Below are 15876 nucleotides of genomic sequence, written 5' to 3'. Positions count from 1 at the left end.
AGAGCTTAGGCGTAGTTCCCACGCGGGCCCAGAGCGGATTGTTTTTTTTTTAAACACCACTGAATTGCTACGCAAGTGTGTGCAGGTTTCCTCACGATGTGTTCTTTCACCGTTAAGCTCAGCACCGGATTCAGTTCTATCTTATGAGAGTATCAGAGTACTGTACCTACTGCCGTGCCATCGAAACGCGAACGGGCACATCTCACATTTTGTTAAGCTCAAAAAGGAAAAAAGAAAATAAATATTGAAAGTTCTTTTGTTTTTACTAACAAAATAAATAAAGTAAAAATAGTCTGGCAACGTAGTACCTACAGGCATATAACTAAAAAAATGGGCCTTTTCATTTTCATTTTGTGCCGCTGAATAGGTATAATCAGTCGAAACAAATGAATATAAGTATTTATTTAAGATTTATTTACAAAACTAAATATACAATATCGATCACAATTCCATTCTATTTTTTTTTCCAGTGGTTTCACCAAACAAGGCATGAGAAACTACTTAAGTAATGAAACGAAACGAAGAAAGACAATAACTTTAATCTTATGACACTCTTTTGCTTAAATAAAAAAAAGATATAAGATATTAAGGCTTAGGGATGAAGTAATTCAGCCGTTTGTTTTAATTCATGTATGATGAGAGCTTAAGTACCTAATATTTAGAATTGCATAATTACGAAAACAATTGTAAATCACCAATCGAAAGAAAGCGATAAGAATGTGATAATCCAATAAAATAACAATCCAACGTGGCCCTGCCGCGGCGGAACACGTAGTCGCTTACGAAACTTCTAGCAACCTTCATGCTGTAAGCTGTCAACAATAATATATAAACAAAAGACGAAAGAACTGCACATCAATTGTCAAAGTTACTTCCAAACGATCTCGTTAGTTTGCTACAATTTCAAGATAAAAGTACTAGAAACAGGACAAAATGAAGAAGTTCAACTCGTTTGCGTACGCTTTAACCTTTTTAATCGTCCTTTGCGGGAGCAGAGTAGCTTTAGCTGAAGAAAAATGTCAAGGTGGAAACGAGGGAAACCATGAAAGAAGTCCCTTTGGCCGTAGGAATAGTTTGTTCGACCAGGATTTCGGGCTGGCGTTCTCTCCTGGCGATTTCCTAACTTCAGTTATGTCTCCCTTCGGCTTCCACGAGTACTACCGGCCGTGGCGGCACCTGGCCTCGTTCAACAGAGACGTCGGTTCGACCATTAAGACTGACAAAGACAAGTTCACGATCAACTTGGACGTGCAGCACTTCAGTCCGGAAGATATAACGGTGAAGACGGTGGATGGTTACGTGGTGGTGGAAGGGAAGCACGAGGAGAAGGAAGACGAGCACGGGTTCGTGTCGCGGCAGTTCGTGCGGCGGTACTCGCTGCCCGAGGGTGTGGCGGCCGAGCAGGTGTCGTCGCAGCTGTCCAGCGACGGCGTGCTGACCGTCACGGCGCCGCGGCAAGAGCTGGAGCCGCAAAGGGAGCGGCTCGTGCCCATCACGCCAACTGGACCCGTCCGAAAGGAGGCCAAAGACCAGACAGACCAAGAGACCTGTGACAAGGACTCCTGCTCGAAGCAGTAAAATTATTTTAGGTAAATAACTTTCAACTAGTCACTTAGTTTAGCATCACAATATTTAAGACTGATTGTTTCCTAAAATAAACTTATTTACGAAACTTTTGTTTTCTTTATTTACTCCAGGAACCTTTATGCTGTGCATGAAAATAGTTTGTTTTCACATATAGGTATTCTTGCAAGTAGTTTTAAAATATATGCTTTCATACTACGTGGACTAAAATATTTTAAATAGAATAGAAAAGTACTTTAATCACTTTCAAGTATGTTTGAAGTCAATTCGGGTTATCGCTCGCTGTTCATCGACTGTTATCTACTGATATCACTATTAGGGAGGAATTTTCTAATTTCTGGAGGATTAACGTAACGTTAAATTATCCTGTTACTTCATTTAATTTTTAATCCTTTAACGTGTTAAATAGTTATTTCTTATCAATAAGTATGAGTATTTGACAATGAATCCATACTCATAAAATTTTGTAACTGTAAAAGTAACTGTGACTGTCTCTTACTTCTTCAAGCTTTTAAGCTCTAGATTATTACCACTAAACGAATTTGGGTAAAATTTATTATGGAGAAAGTTTAACACCCTGAATAGTATAGAGATAAGAAAGCGAAGGAAGCAAAAAATAAACACCGAATAGTATAAATCAGCAGTGGGACAGAATGTGCTAATAATAAAAATAAAAACAATCCTGAATGTTTATTAGCATATTCTGTCCCACTGCTGAGCAAAGGCCTCCCCCGCCCGATACTTCCACTGCCCTTTATGGATGGGAATATGAATTGTTTTTATCATGGAAAATTTATTTTTTTCCGTGAAACGCATAATTTCTTTGTAGACAAAATTGCGCGCAGCTGCTTTCGTTCGTACTTTCCCCAGGTTTGTTTTATTTTAGAGATTCAGCTATGTAATATCTAATTATAGTTTTAAACGTAACAAACTCACAAGCAATTATTTATTATATTGAAAACCTCATGTCTGAGGTGTTGGGTGTCCCATAATAGTATTTATTTTATTAAGTCAGTCATTTACTTGATTTCTAACTCTGCATCTGCTCTGCTCGTAAGCTCTCGTAAATTTGTACCTGACAACTGTCAGACTGTCAGGCAGGTTGGGCAGGTTACAAAGGTGCTTCGCGGTTTTTAGAAGAACATATCAAATACTCGTAGACAGAAAAATGGCCAACAGTATTAAATTATCTAAATACGTAGTACAGAATCGTCTTTTTAACCGACTTCATAAAAGGAGGAGGTTCTATGTTTCAATGTTTGTATTTATTTAATATTTATTTTTCAATATCTAAAACATGATTCTAATAAAAAATAATATCATTTGGCGAAAATAAATTACCTATGCGAAAACTTGGTTGGAAACTTATAATTGGCGAAACAGTTTTCGGCGAAAAATTAGATGCCCTCTCTACACTCGCCCGCGAACCGCGGCCGTGGGACACGGACACGACGCGAAAAATATAGCCCTTTACACTCACAACACAACCTTTACCTTTCGCATTTACGTTCGCGCATTTGACTAAAATGGACGTGGAAGTTGCGAGTGTGGATGCGTTCGCGCTTCGCAAACCCTTTAACGCGGACCAAAACAACGCCACCGGACGGGGAACGCCGCGAAGCGCGACCGTGATGCCGCGAAACCATCCACGCTCGCGATTTGCGGCCTTCGCGGGTCTTCGCGGGGCGAGTGTAGACTGTAGAGCGAGCTAGAGAACTCTATATAGTCTATATTAGTATTAGTTAACAATTAACAACTACAGTTTTTATTTTAATAGGTACTTTGTTCATTAAAAGGAAAGTTTATTAAATCTTCATCCTTTACATTTATGTTATGTTGCGTGCGGTAGGGTGTAGGGTGGTGTACGGTAGGTTATATGCAGTCATGTAGCAAAAGAAAACAAAAACATTCTAGGAACATACTTTTTATTTGCTTTAGAAAATAAAAATGAAATCAGTCTTGAATTGGGACTATTTTTGTGACTTTGAGCTTAGTTGTGTATATGGCCCGGTTATTTACACGATGCGAGAAATTTCGAATCGGTTGTCGAAAAAAAATTATATTTTAGCACAGAATAAGTTGATTGTAAGGTACTCATGGACGACATTTTGTCAGGCTGAGTCTGATTTCTGCTATCTTCAAAATGAGAAAAATCAGATCTCAGATTGTCACCGTGATATAATGTCATAACGCGTACAGGCTGACCAACTTATCTGTTAATCAGACCAAGCAATACTACAAGTCTGTACCTACGCTAGTGCTACAAATCTGCTCAGTCAATAGAGCAAAAGCCCGCAATTCGCATGACATTCCTCGCACCGTCTAAACAAGCTACTAAATGCACTTTTACTGTTTGGAACACGATTCTTTTTCACAGGATCCTTCTTTGGCTTCTTTCCGGACGGGTCCAGTTGGCGTGATGGGCACGAGCCGCTCCCTTTGCGGCTCCAGCTCTTGCCGCGGCGCCGTGACGGTCAGCACGCCGTCGCTGGACAGCTGCGACGACACCTGCTCGGCCGCCACACCCTCGGGCAGCGAGTACCGCCGCACGAACTGCCGCGACACGAACCCGTGCTCGTCTTCCTTCTCCTCGTGCTTCCCTTCCACCACCACGTAACCATCCACCGTCTTCACCGTTATATCTTCCGGACTGAAGTGCTGCACGTCCAAGTTGATCGTGAACTTGTCTTTGTCAGTCTTAATGGTCGAACCGACGTCTCTGTTGAACGAGGCCAGGTGCCGCCACGGCCGGTAGTACTCGTGGAAGCCGAAGGGAGACATAACTGAAGTTAGGAAATCGCCAGGAGAGAACGCCAGCCCGAAGTCCTGGTCAAACAAACTGTTCCGCCGGCCAAAGAGACTCCTTTCACGATTTTCTTTGCATTTTTCTTCGGCGAAAGCGAGTTTTCGGCTCCCAGCGCCGAAAAATATAATTAGGAATGTTAGGGTATACGCAAATTCGCTGAATCTCTTCATTTTGTGATATGTTGTTGTATTTTTAACTTTGCGATTTCGTATTGCACTAAATGCGCTCTCGACTGAAAATTCTTTCAACTATTGACGTGCAGCGCGGGTCGCGTTCGTTTATATACGGGCGCTGGCATCTAGCGGCGAGTAGCGCGACCGACGTTTCGGGAAACTTCTGACGTGTTCTCGATGCGGTTCGGCCACGTTCGTTTGTTATTGTTATTTTAGCTATCGGCACAGAGTACATATATGTATAACTATCGGTGTGATGAAATAACAATAACTTTCTTTTAGTTGTGATGAAATAGGTAAGATTATGGTTTCTTTATACGAACAATAAACAAAAATACTTTAAACGTTTTAGTTACTAGTTTTTTAAAAATTTTAGAAACATTTAACCATTTGGACATATTTGCTAAAATTTTGCGTAGGTAGGTAGGTACTAAACTAATAAAAAGTAGACGTCAATAAAATTAATAAATTCAATTCATGAATATTTTACGTCTGATAATTCTACTACAATATAAAGTAAAAATTGATTGATAATTATAAAATATTATTCATTTTTAAGAATTAATGAGAGCCAACTTAATCGATTTAGATGAAATTTTGTAAAGTTATTACCTGAGTCCCAAAGCATTAATTTTAATGTAAAAAATAAGCTAGACATTAAAACAATTTTAATTCTTGTTCAAATACAAAACATCTCAAATACCACTTAGTAATATTTGTATTAAACGTATTTGCAGCATATAAATCGCGCTGGACTGTGTTTGTAATCGACTACTTAAATCATTAATTATAATATCACTTTTTCGCATTCAGCTTAAAATTTACCTTGTTATATTTTTTTTATTTCAATTTGTTCTTTAATAATGTATGATACATTGACATTACGAGAAGATCTGCATACGCCAGCGACATAAGTACTTATATGGCGAGTTTTCAGTTCTAATCAGCACGGGACGCACGTAGAGACTTCACCCTAAGTTCTCTCCTTCTGAGATGAGGCCTGTGTCTAACTGATGGGCACTGGCTAGTAAATAAACGAGAAATAAGTCGTATTACTTATCGACCTCTAAAATCGATCTATTTTCGTCTGCATTGAAGGCAAATTCGCCTACGCGTCTTATTTTTGGACTCTTGCCTCTAAAATAGTCCCCAACGTCGTGCAGACTACGATTTTTAGTTTCCGGCAAATGGTAATATAAATATATCAAGCTAATCAACATTATGCACCCGAAAATTAATAAAACTCCATAAGTCCCCATAGCTATTTCTAACCACGGCAAAAATGCTGACACTAATGCCATACCCAGAGCAGACAACAAGCCGTCAATTAATGACCCTAGAGCTCTGTACTCCAGCGGAAATATTTCTCCCATTAAAATATAAGATACGGGATAAAAACCACAATTAGCTAAAAAATAATATACCGCAAAAACGCCTAAAATTGAATACGATAAAGCTTCGCTAGGATAAATTGTCCTGATATAAAGCATGGCGCAGGCTACAGCGAGCATCACAGAACCCACAAAACCAGTACCAAGTAACACGCCCCTTCTACTGAATCGTTTTAACAAGTATAGGTTTAAAACAGCCCCAGGTATTGCTATACCGTTACTTAAAACTGTGTAGAAGTAACCTTTTGTCTTATCACCACTTAGTTGAGCGCCGAGGTGAACAGAATAAGACACAAGATAATGCCGTCCACCCATTACAGGCACTAGTAAAGCAAAGAACAGTATCGCTATTGGCCTCCACAGAATAGGTGACTTAAAAGTTTTCCAAAATGCAAATCTTCTTTGGTTATCACTGAGGAATTTACGTCTATCTTTCTCGCATTCTATCATTTGCATTAACTCATGCTCTCCCTCCTTGCTATAACCTCGGAGGGAGTAAAAAACAGTTTCCGCTTCCTCATATCTCGCTCGTGACACCAACCATTCTGGTGTCTCGGGCCAAAATAAGGTTATAAGGAAACCCAAGGCTGGCGGTATTGCTCCTACTAGAGCCATGTGTTTCCAATGTAGGTAGTACGCCATCGTATGCATCAGCGCTACTCCTAATACTGCAGTTATAGGCTTGAATCCTAACAGATTATTCCTGTTTTTCGGATCAGAGAACTCTGCTATACACACACTTATGAAATAAGCTGCTCCCATGGGGAGACCATGGAGAAATCTTCCGGCTAACAGCATGGAGATCGAGTTGTATTCGGCGGCGAAGTAAGTTAAGATCCAGCCGCAGAAGATTGGAACCGATAAGCAGATGTTGGCGGTTTTTCTTCCAGCGAAGTGCATTAAGGGTCCCAGCAATATTATTGGGAGAAAACCGGACCATCCTGGCATGGAGGCTGTGGAATAAAGAAAGAAAATTATAAAATTAAATTTGATTAAAAGTGTACATGGCGTCTGTTCTTCTAATAAGCTGACAGTACAGAATGAGCGGCACCAAGTCGAGAGTAATGGTTCAGTTTAATTCACAATGCGCACTAAAGAAGTTTTTCCATCCTTACAGACAAACTTGCCTCGAAACTTTAAACAAAGTGAACTCACTTATTAAATTAGTTATAGTTTGTCATTGCATTTTGCCCATTCGGTAGGACGTCTACTGTTGGACATAGGCCTCTCCCATAGACCTCAAGTTGCTTCGGTTATAAGCGGCCTGCATCCACAGTTAACCCGCGGCTTTAATCAGATCATCCATCCTACTCGTTCATGGACGTCCTACGCTGCGCTTACGCGCTTATTATATTTGTACTGATTACCAATCAACGACACCATCTTCAGGTCAATATGGAAGCCACTGCCGGGCTCCGAGAGGGCAGGCCCCAGCGTCCCGGCGTATGCCGACGCGGTGCCCAGGGAGAACATGTTCATCTGCACCCCGAACGTGTATATAGCCTGTGGGTACAGAATCAGAATCACCATTACATGTGTCAAGATATCTATATAATTGTATCTGTCACGTGGCACATATGAATGCGGAGTATGGAGTGACGAGATCTCCGTCACTCCATACTTACAATACAATACAATAACTCTTTATTGCACACCAACACATAGTAAGCAGTACAGAAAACAGGTATATACATAGAGTTACTAAAGGAATTAGCATTTCATCTTCATTTAAATTAAAGTTCCTGGGCGACCGAGCTTTGCTCGGCCTAAAACTCGGTAACAATCGTTTTACCAGAGTTACAAGTTAGGTCGATTTTTCATCCCCGAAAACCCCTACATACCAAATTTCATCGAAATCGTTGAAGCCGTTTTCGAGATCCCCGAAATATATTTATATGTATAGAAGAATTGCTCGTTTACAGGTATTAGAAACATTTATTTTATATACAAGAATTTAAGAAAAATAGTTCTTCAATTAATAGTTTTCCACCCCTTTTACACACGCCTTTTATGATATATTTTCACTTCTCACACTCGTGAACTGCGTATTTGAGTTGTCTGTCAATTACGTTACTCTTTTAGAGGCGTAAATTTCGTGACAATAGATTATCGATCGTGAAAGAAGCAGACCGAACCCGAGATGCAGAGACTATCAAACTCCATGCACATCGGTTTTTATAGTGAAGCGTGAAACAAAAAAAGGCCATTGCCCTGAACTGAGATGCGCAATAAGCTAATAAGAAAAATATAAAGTTACAATTCACATGTTAATTTAATTTACCTGTTTTATTCCTGGCTTTAAAATCATGTTTCACTTAATTGATAACAGTGTTTCTAAGATAAGATAGGTACTCATGTCACGACAAAATAATAAATTTTAGAATTACAAAAGAAACAACATGTTCTCCTGACAGTATGAGCAAATGTAACAAACGATTTTCTTTGCGGAAAGCTGTTGTATTGTTACATTGACGTATTAAATTATTTAAAATAAGCATGTACATGAAGTTTTGAATGACAATGGCGTTACTGATTACTTGTTATATTTATAATATTAAATTTTAATGTTGGTTGTTGTCCTGTCTCCGAAAGCTTTGTTTGATAGTGTTTGATAGTAGTAGTATTAGTTTGATTACCAGTAAATGTTTTTTATGATATAAATGATTTTATTAATGATAGTTCAAAATTAGTTGTAAGAAATATGTTCTACCAGTTTCCTCAGTTGTAGTCAGATTAGTAAAGATATGTGTATTGTACGAGAAATGATAAATAATACATATTATTATTATAATTAGGTAGTTTTATTGCAGGAATAAAACACCCTTTTTAAAAAAAGAAAGTAATATTAATCTAGTACAATAGAATAGTACATAACTTATAAAAGGAATGTATTTTTTGATTCTCGTGATTATGTGATGAACGAAACTGAGGAATAGAATAAAATAATGTAATGCGATGACGCTTTTTAGACACGTGGTCGTAAGGAGCTTCTCGATTTGACTGATCTCACAGCAATACAACCGTTTATTGGAAATGTTTAATTAAAATAACATTTTTTTTTGGATTAGATCCATATATCTGACGACGGATGGCCAAGTGGTTAGAGAACCTGACTACGAATCTTAAGGTCCTGGGTTCGAATCCCGGCCAGGGCAGATATTTGTATGAATAATACGAATGTTTGTTCTCGGGTCTTGGATGTTTAATATGTGTTTAAGTATGTATTTATCTATATAAAATCCGTTGCCTAGTGTCCATAGTACAAGCTTTGCTTAGTTTGGGACTAGATCAATTGGTGTCAAGTGTCCCATGATATTTTATATACTCATATTAAATGATATTGTAACGGATGACCACGTCTTAAATCGAGTTTAGCTCGACATGTGACGCGAGCTATCCGTTACAATATAATTTAATATGAGTGTCTCACGGCAGAAACTACCGTATGTAGATCCATACTAATATTATAAATGCGTGTGTGTGTTTTTGTGTTTGTATGTTTGTCCATCTTTCACGTCAAAACGGAGCAACGGATCGACGTGATTTTTGGCATAGAGATAGTTCATGGGCCAGAGAGTGACATAGGCTACTTTTTATCCCGGAAAATGCACAGTTCTCGAGCGCGGTAACCGAATCCCACGCGGGCGAAGCCGCGGACACAAGCTAGTTGAATATATAAGTAACTAAAATGAAACGTTTTAATTCACGTGAGATATATTGATGTCTCACGAGAGTTTAAGTAATATTAGATTGTATACCCACCTTAAGATTATTAAATTTAACTGTTCATATTTTTTTTATATAAAATAGTTATAAATGTTTTGCTACCTCAGTTACTTATTATTTAAATTGCAGCATGTGTTGATTAGAACGAAGTAAGTACTTTTTTTTTTGTAATTGTACCTTTTGTTGACTACTGTACCTATTAGCATCGTCATCCATATAATGTAGGTAGTACCTGATACTAAATTTCAAGTCAATACGACCACTGGAAGTGAGTTAAATTGAAAACTTCAACTTCTAAGATTTTAAATTCGCAAGCTAATTACTTTGAGTAAGTATTTATCTATATAAATTCTCAAAGACGAATTAACATCCTACGGGTGGTGTTTTTAGGGTTCCGGAGCCAAAATGGCAAAAACGGAACCATGTCTGTCTTTCTGTCTGTCTGTCCCTCCGTCCGCGGCTTTGCTCAGGGACTATCAATGCTAGAAAGCTGTAATTTTACACGGATATAATTATATGTAAACTATGCCGACAAAATGGTACAATAAAAAAAAACCATATACGTAAAGTGGGGGTAATTTTTTTCTCATCCAACCCTATAGTGTGGGGTATCGTTCGATAGGTCTTTTAAAACCATTAGGGGTTTGCTAAGACGATTTTTCGATTTAGTGATTTGTTTGCGAACAATTCAACTTTAATGTGCAAATTTTCATTAAAATCGAGCGTCGTCCCCCCACTCTAAAATCTAAACCTAAAAGTAAGTAAGTATATCAAACTTTCAAGGAAAACTATAACGGTTAAGTTTGCTTAAGAATTATTAGTAGTTTAAGAGTAAGCAGCCTAAGGTATAAAATATACCTAAACTATGGAAGATTCCGTATAAAATAACAAATCCTTAGAAAAATATTACTTAATTTTTTCGTAATGGCTACGGATCCCTATTTCTGGCGTGTCCGACACGCTCTTGGCCGGTTTTTTTAATTCAAATTTATCTGTGCCCAAATAACCAGAAATCTGCTTCTAAATAAATATTTTTCCAAATCTTTTCGTACCTAAATGACCAAGTTCTGAGGTAACAAACGCAAAATAAACTACCGAATTAAGTATTCCCTCTTTTTTGATGTCGGTTAATAATCAAAACAATGAGATTATATTAGAAGTACCTAAGTACCGTAGTTTAATTAGGTATATGCATTAAGTACCTTCTTAACGACATAAATTAAGAAAGAACACATATTTTAGTAACGACCCTAAAATACACGGAATCAATATTAATTAGTTAGATTATTCTATTCTTACATTGTTTATCCATACTAATGCATAGGTTTAACAAAACAGTACGACAGTACCAAATTCTACATTATTGACGTCGTTTAGCTCGTCGTAATTCTAACTGATGGTACGCTACTCACCAATAGATGGCGTTGTACTCAACCCTTCAGTAAATTTTACTTTTTATTATTATCATGTGTCACAAATTCAAGTGATTTGTTAGATAAGTCTCATTTTCAACATAAACTGCTAACTACTATAGCCAACTGTAGAAATAATGGCGTAAATATAATGTTCTTTTAGCCTCTCATGAACATTCCAGAAACTTCAAATCTGTTTACCGCCACAATGTTCGAGAAATACTCTATCTCTTTTTGCCAACAGAGGCTAGCCTATAGTGCCATCTCACTCTTGCACCCCAATTCAACAGTCCATTATCTAGGTTAGTGATACCATGTTAAGCCGCAAAAATTTTCTAGTATTTTTTTACGGATTAACAAAGTTAGTTTTTTTATGATTTTGTTTGTAGGAATATTAAATTCTTTCCAATAATTCGCCTAATGTAATCCATGGTTTTATGGTTTGGGTTAAAGTGAGTATGAGAAATTAAGAAAACCGGAGTTGTTTAAGTATTGGATTTTATTTACAGTGATTCGTAGTGATTGTAATAAAAAACTAAATAAACAAAAATTATCTGACTATATCATTGGTTTTGGTGACATATTACTTGCAGCGCCATATTCGCTGAAGTAAATTTTGTGAATTATGTAAAATATGTATAGTAACCTATTTGATTCCTTGGCCACCATGGAACCCTGTCATAGTAAATATACTATTATTTGTCTATTATAATTATGTTTATCGAATGACGTAAAATATCATTACGACACGACTGTAGGAATTAAATTTGTTGAATGTACCTATGTATTGTTGATAGATTAAATAAGTTAATTTTAGGTTATGTTCGGACCTGTGTCCTTTATGATTAAGTACTTTTTTCTAGCAACCATTTACAATAATCATAGTTTTATTATCTCGTTAGAAAGATAGATAGACATGGATGTTTTATGTGTAATCTGCACGCCAAATGTATTTGCAAAATTTTCTTTTTTTGTGTTGTTGATGTTGAACAAACTAAAAAAAAGAATATGTTTTTTTTTTACTTTGTGTTCTCGCATTCTTAAACGTGTACAGATAATTCTACTTTTAATATTGCATAAGTATAGCCGTTTTACCATGTAGATAAGAAAATAAAAAAAGTTGATTAATATTGCTTTTTATTTTTATTTTTGAAGATGCGTCCCTGACTTTTTAAATAAAACTTAAATTGCGATTTTCTTAGAAAAGGGCTTTATGGGACAAAAATGATTGCGAATGACCTCCCTCATAGCCCTTTAATGGAAATTGTACGACTTACCAATAACCCTGTATAAAATGTTTCGGATCTGTAACTACAATTGCTTTAACATCGAAGAACCCTTTAAAAAATAAGTAAATGTGTTTAATATTCAGTTGAATATACATAATACGCATTTCTATCTTCAATTATTTAATTTTCAATTCACAAATTCGCTTTCAAAACATATTTAAAAAATATTTGAAACTACAGGTATTTTTTATTATCTGGTATTACTAAATTATTTCCTGTCCCTTTCTTACTCATAGAACACTCGGAATCCGTGCTGCTCTAAGTCGTCGATCGGTTGAGAACGTTCGAGAATTTGCCTCGACCCTATTGGCCGCCGAACGGCAGCCGAGAATAATCTAGAAAACGCTCGCTCGTGATTGGTCGGTGCCGGAGGGGTATATAAGCAGCCGCTAGCTGGCGGGAGTCAGTACAATTTGTAAACACAAAGCGAACAAACGAAAGGAAGTTGAGCGGTACAAACCTCTCGAGTCTTACTACGACTAATAAACAAGTATTATTACCAAGTTTATTGTGAGTGAAGTTTAAAATAATCTACGAAAATGCCAGCTGTGGGAATTGATCTTGGAACAACCTACTCTTGCGTTGGAGTTTACCAGCACGGAAATGTGGAGATCATCGCAAACGACCAGGGCAATAGAACAACGCCATCGTACGTCGCGTTCACGGACACCGAGCGACTCATCGGCGATGCCGCTAAGAACCAAGTCGCCCTCAACCCCAACAACACGGTGTTCGACGCGAAACGTCTCATCGGTAGGAAATTCGACGACCCCAAAATTCAAGCGGACATGAAGCACTGGCCGTTCAAAGTGGTCAGTGACTGTGGCAAACCGAAGATCCAAGTCGAATTCAAAGGAGAACCGAAGAGATTTGCCCCAGAAGAGATTAGCAGCATGGTTTTGACGAAGATGAAGGAGACTGCGGAGGCGTTTTTGGGTACAACAGTGCGCGACGCTGTCATCACAGTCCCAGCTTACTTCAACGACTCCCAGCGTCAAGCCACAAAGGACGCTGGTGCCATTGCTGGGCTAAACGTTCTGCGCATCATCAACGAGCCCACTGCCGCCGCCTTAGCGTACGGTTTAGACAAGAACCTAAAAGGCGAACGCAATGTTTTGATTTTCGATCTTGGCGGCGGCACCTTCGACGTGTCCATCCTCACCATCGACGAAGGATCACTGTTCGAGGTAAAGTCGACGGCCGGTGACACACATCTGGGAGGCGAGGACTTCGATAACAGGCTAGTGAACCATCTCGCTGACGAGTTCAAACGCAAGTACAAGAAGGACTTGCGTGGGAACACGCGAGCGCTCCGCCGCCTCCGCACGGCCGCCGAGCGCGCCAAACGCACGCTCTCCTCAAGCACTGAAGCTACCATCGAAATCGACGCGCTTTACGAGGGCGTCGACTTCTACACCCGCATCTCGCGAGCGCGCTTCGAGGAATTGAACTCGGATCTTTTCCGCGGAACTCTAGAACCTGTCGAGAAAGCACTACGCGACGCCAAGTTGGACAAGAGCCAGATTCACGACGTCGTCCTCGTCGGCGGTTCGACTCGCATACCGAAGATCCAGAACCTTCTACAGAACTTCTTCGGCGGTAAACAGTTGAACCTGTCCATCAATCCCGACGAGGCCGTGGCTTACGGCGCCGCGGTCCAGGCAGCTATTCTCAGCGGCTCTAACGACTCAAGAATCCAGGATGTCTTGCTTGTCGACGTTGCGCCTCTCTCGCTCGGCATCGAAACCGCAGGCGGTGTCATGACGAAGATCATCGAGCGCAACTCTAAGATCCCTTGCAAGCAGTCCCAGACTTTCACGACTTATTCGGACAACCAGCCAGCGGTCACAATCCAAGTCTACGAAGGCGAACGCGCGATGACCAAAGACAACAACTTATTGGGCACTTTCGATTTGACCGGAATACCACCCGCGCCCCGAGGAATCCCTAAAATCGACGTCACTTTCGATATCGACGCTAACGGCATCCTGAACGTTTCGGCTAAGGAGAACAGCACTGGACGAAGCAAGAACATCGTCATCAAAAACGATCGCGGCCGGTTGTCGCAGGCCGACATCGACAGAATGCTTGCTGAAGCCGAACGGTACAAGGATGAGGACGAGATGCAGAGGAAGAAAGTAGCGGCGCGGAACCAACTAGAAGCTTATGTATTCAGCGTCAAACAAGCCTTGGATGACGCCAGCGACAAATTGAGTGAGCAGGACAAGAACACTGCCCGCAATGAGTGTGAAGAGGCGATCAAGTGGTTGGACAACAACTCTCTGGCTGACATTGAAGAGTATGAACACAAATTGAAAGAGGTCCAGAGGGTTTGCTCGCCGATTATGACCAAGATGCATGGCGGTGGCGCTGGCGGTCAACCTGGAGGAATGCCTGGTGGCATGGGTGGTATGCCTGGAGGTATGGGTGGTATGCCCGGAGGTATGGGTGGAATGCCCGGAGGTATGGGTGGAATGCCCGGAGGTATGGGTGGAATGCCCGGAGGTATGGGAGGCATGCCCGGCTACCAAAGCAGAAACGACGGCCCCACCATTGAAGAAGTCGACTAAGTACTCTATTCAGTTTATTAGGTTCTTTCAATTGTATTGTTTAAGTAATATCTGATAATTATGTAAAAGACTGAGTGTTCCTTTAAGTTAATTTAATTTTAATAAATAAGTATCATTTCAATTTATATCTTTGTTTCCTTTATTCAATTACCTAATAAGTAGAATGCAAGTAGGTAAGGCCAGTAGCATAAAGATGCACAATTGCACATAAACTTAAAAAATAGTTTAACTAAATAAATAGGTAGGTGTGTAATTTCATTATGCAATTACCTATTTAAGTGCTGACTTACAAATAGAAAGTTCTAGTACCTACCATCTGATAGAAAATCCATGTTGTCTTTATGCTAATGACAAAATTAAATATATAGATATACTTGGTTTGGATAGATATTTAACTAAATGTAAACAAAACAACATCAACTGGTGTTTACATTACTGTATTGAAATACACTAGTTTAGTTTGTATTACAATGACAGATAAGTAAAATGTTTAAAATCCTTGAATTTACCAAATCTGGTACCTGAAGTTTGTTTACATTTATGATTTAGTTAATTACCTAAACGTTTCAAGCATAGGTACGAGTATTGCGTAGAAGTAACATACAAATTACTTAATCAGTATTTTTAGAAACTGACAAAATTAGAACTTGTTTGTTCTCTCAGTTCAGAAAAACAAATTTATGTTGATTACATAATATATAATATTAATGTACTCTGTGATTAGCATCTTTATTTACGTTAAGGTACACATCTTGAAGTTTAGCAATACAATACATAATTACTTGGGCGACCGAGCTTTGCTCGGGCTAAAACTCGATAATAAACGTTTTCCCAGAGATAAGACCAAGCTAGATCGATTTGTTATCCCTGAGAACCCCAACATGCCAAATTTCATCGAAATCGTTGGAGCCGTTTCTGAGATACG

General features: G+C 38.9%; 4 protein-coding genes across 4 annotated transcripts; 2 read left to right on the top strand and 2 right to left on the bottom strand.

The window, feature by feature from the left end:
• Window positions 1-769: 769 nt before the first annotated feature.
• LOC141438759 (protein lethal(2)essential for life-like) lies at window positions 770-1672 on the top strand. The gene has a single exon (XM_074102705.1). It carries the CDS (start codon window positions 934-936, stop codon window positions 1576-1578), a length of 645 nt encoding a protein of 214 aa, XP_073958806.1. The 5' UTR covers window positions 770-933; the 3' UTR covers window positions 1579-1672.
• A 1754-nt stretch (window positions 1673-3426) lies between these two features.
• On the bottom strand, window positions 3427-4867 carry LOC141438760 (protein lethal(2)essential for life-like). The gene has a single exon (XM_074102706.1). The coding sequence runs from the start codon at window positions 4558-4560 to the stop codon at window positions 3931-3933; it is 630 nt and encodes a 209-aa protein (XP_073958807.1). The 5' UTR covers window positions 4561-4867; the 3' UTR covers window positions 3427-3930.
• A 410-nt stretch (window positions 4868-5277) lies between these two features.
• Window positions 5278-8356, bottom strand: LOC141438758 (facilitated trehalose transporter Tret1-like). The gene is made up of 3 exons (XM_074102704.1): window positions 8236-8356; window positions 7322-7457; window positions 5278-6907 (listed from the first exon to the last, which is right to left on the bottom strand). The coding sequence occupies exons 1-3, from the start codon at window positions 8260-8262 to the stop codon at window positions 5616-5618; spliced, it is 1455 nt and encodes a 484-aa protein (XP_073958805.1). The 5' UTR covers window positions 8263-8356; the 3' UTR covers window positions 5278-5615.
• A 4196-nt stretch (window positions 8357-12552) lies between these two features.
• Window positions 12553-15076, top strand: LOC141438757 (heat shock protein 68-like). Its single transcript, XM_074102703.1, has one exon. The coding sequence runs from the start codon at window positions 12921-12923 to the stop codon at window positions 14949-14951; it is 2031 nt and encodes a 676-aa protein (XP_073958804.1). The 5' UTR covers window positions 12553-12920; the 3' UTR covers window positions 14952-15076.
• Window positions 15077-15876: the final 800 nt, after the last annotated feature.

Source organism: Choristoneura fumiferana, chromosome 19, assembly GCF_025370935.1.
Source record: "Choristoneura fumiferana chromosome 19, NRCan_CFum_1, whole genome shotgun sequence".
NCBI classification, from domain to species: Eukaryota; Metazoa; Arthropoda; class Insecta; order Lepidoptera; family Tortricidae; genus Choristoneura; species Choristoneura fumiferana.
Note: the sequence above shows the minus strand (reverse complement) of the source record. Positions and strands in the feature narration are given on the sequence as shown.

Coding starts and splice junctions, on each gene's coding strand:
- LOC141438759 (XM_074102705.1), top strand. CDS start 934: ATGAAGAAGTTCAACTCGTTTGCGTACGCTTTAACCTTTTTAATCGTC.
- LOC141438757 (XM_074102703.1), top strand. CDS start 12,921: ATGCCAGCTGTGGGAATTGATCTTGGAACAACCTACTCTTGCGTTGGA.
- LOC141438760 (XM_074102706.1), bottom strand. CDS start 4,560: ATGAAGAGATTCAGCGAATTTGCGTATACCCTAACATTCCTAATTATA.
- LOC141438758 (XM_074102704.1), bottom strand. CDS start 8,262: ATGATTTTAAAGCCAGGAATAAAACAG. Junction 7,458..8,235: donor TAAAGCCAGGAATAAAACAG/GTAAATTAAATT, acceptor CTGTACCCACAG/GCTATATACACGTTCGGGGT. Junction 6,908..7,321: donor GAAGATGGTGTCGTTGATTG/GTAATCAGTACA, acceptor TTTATTCCACAG/CCTCCATGCCAGGATGGTCC.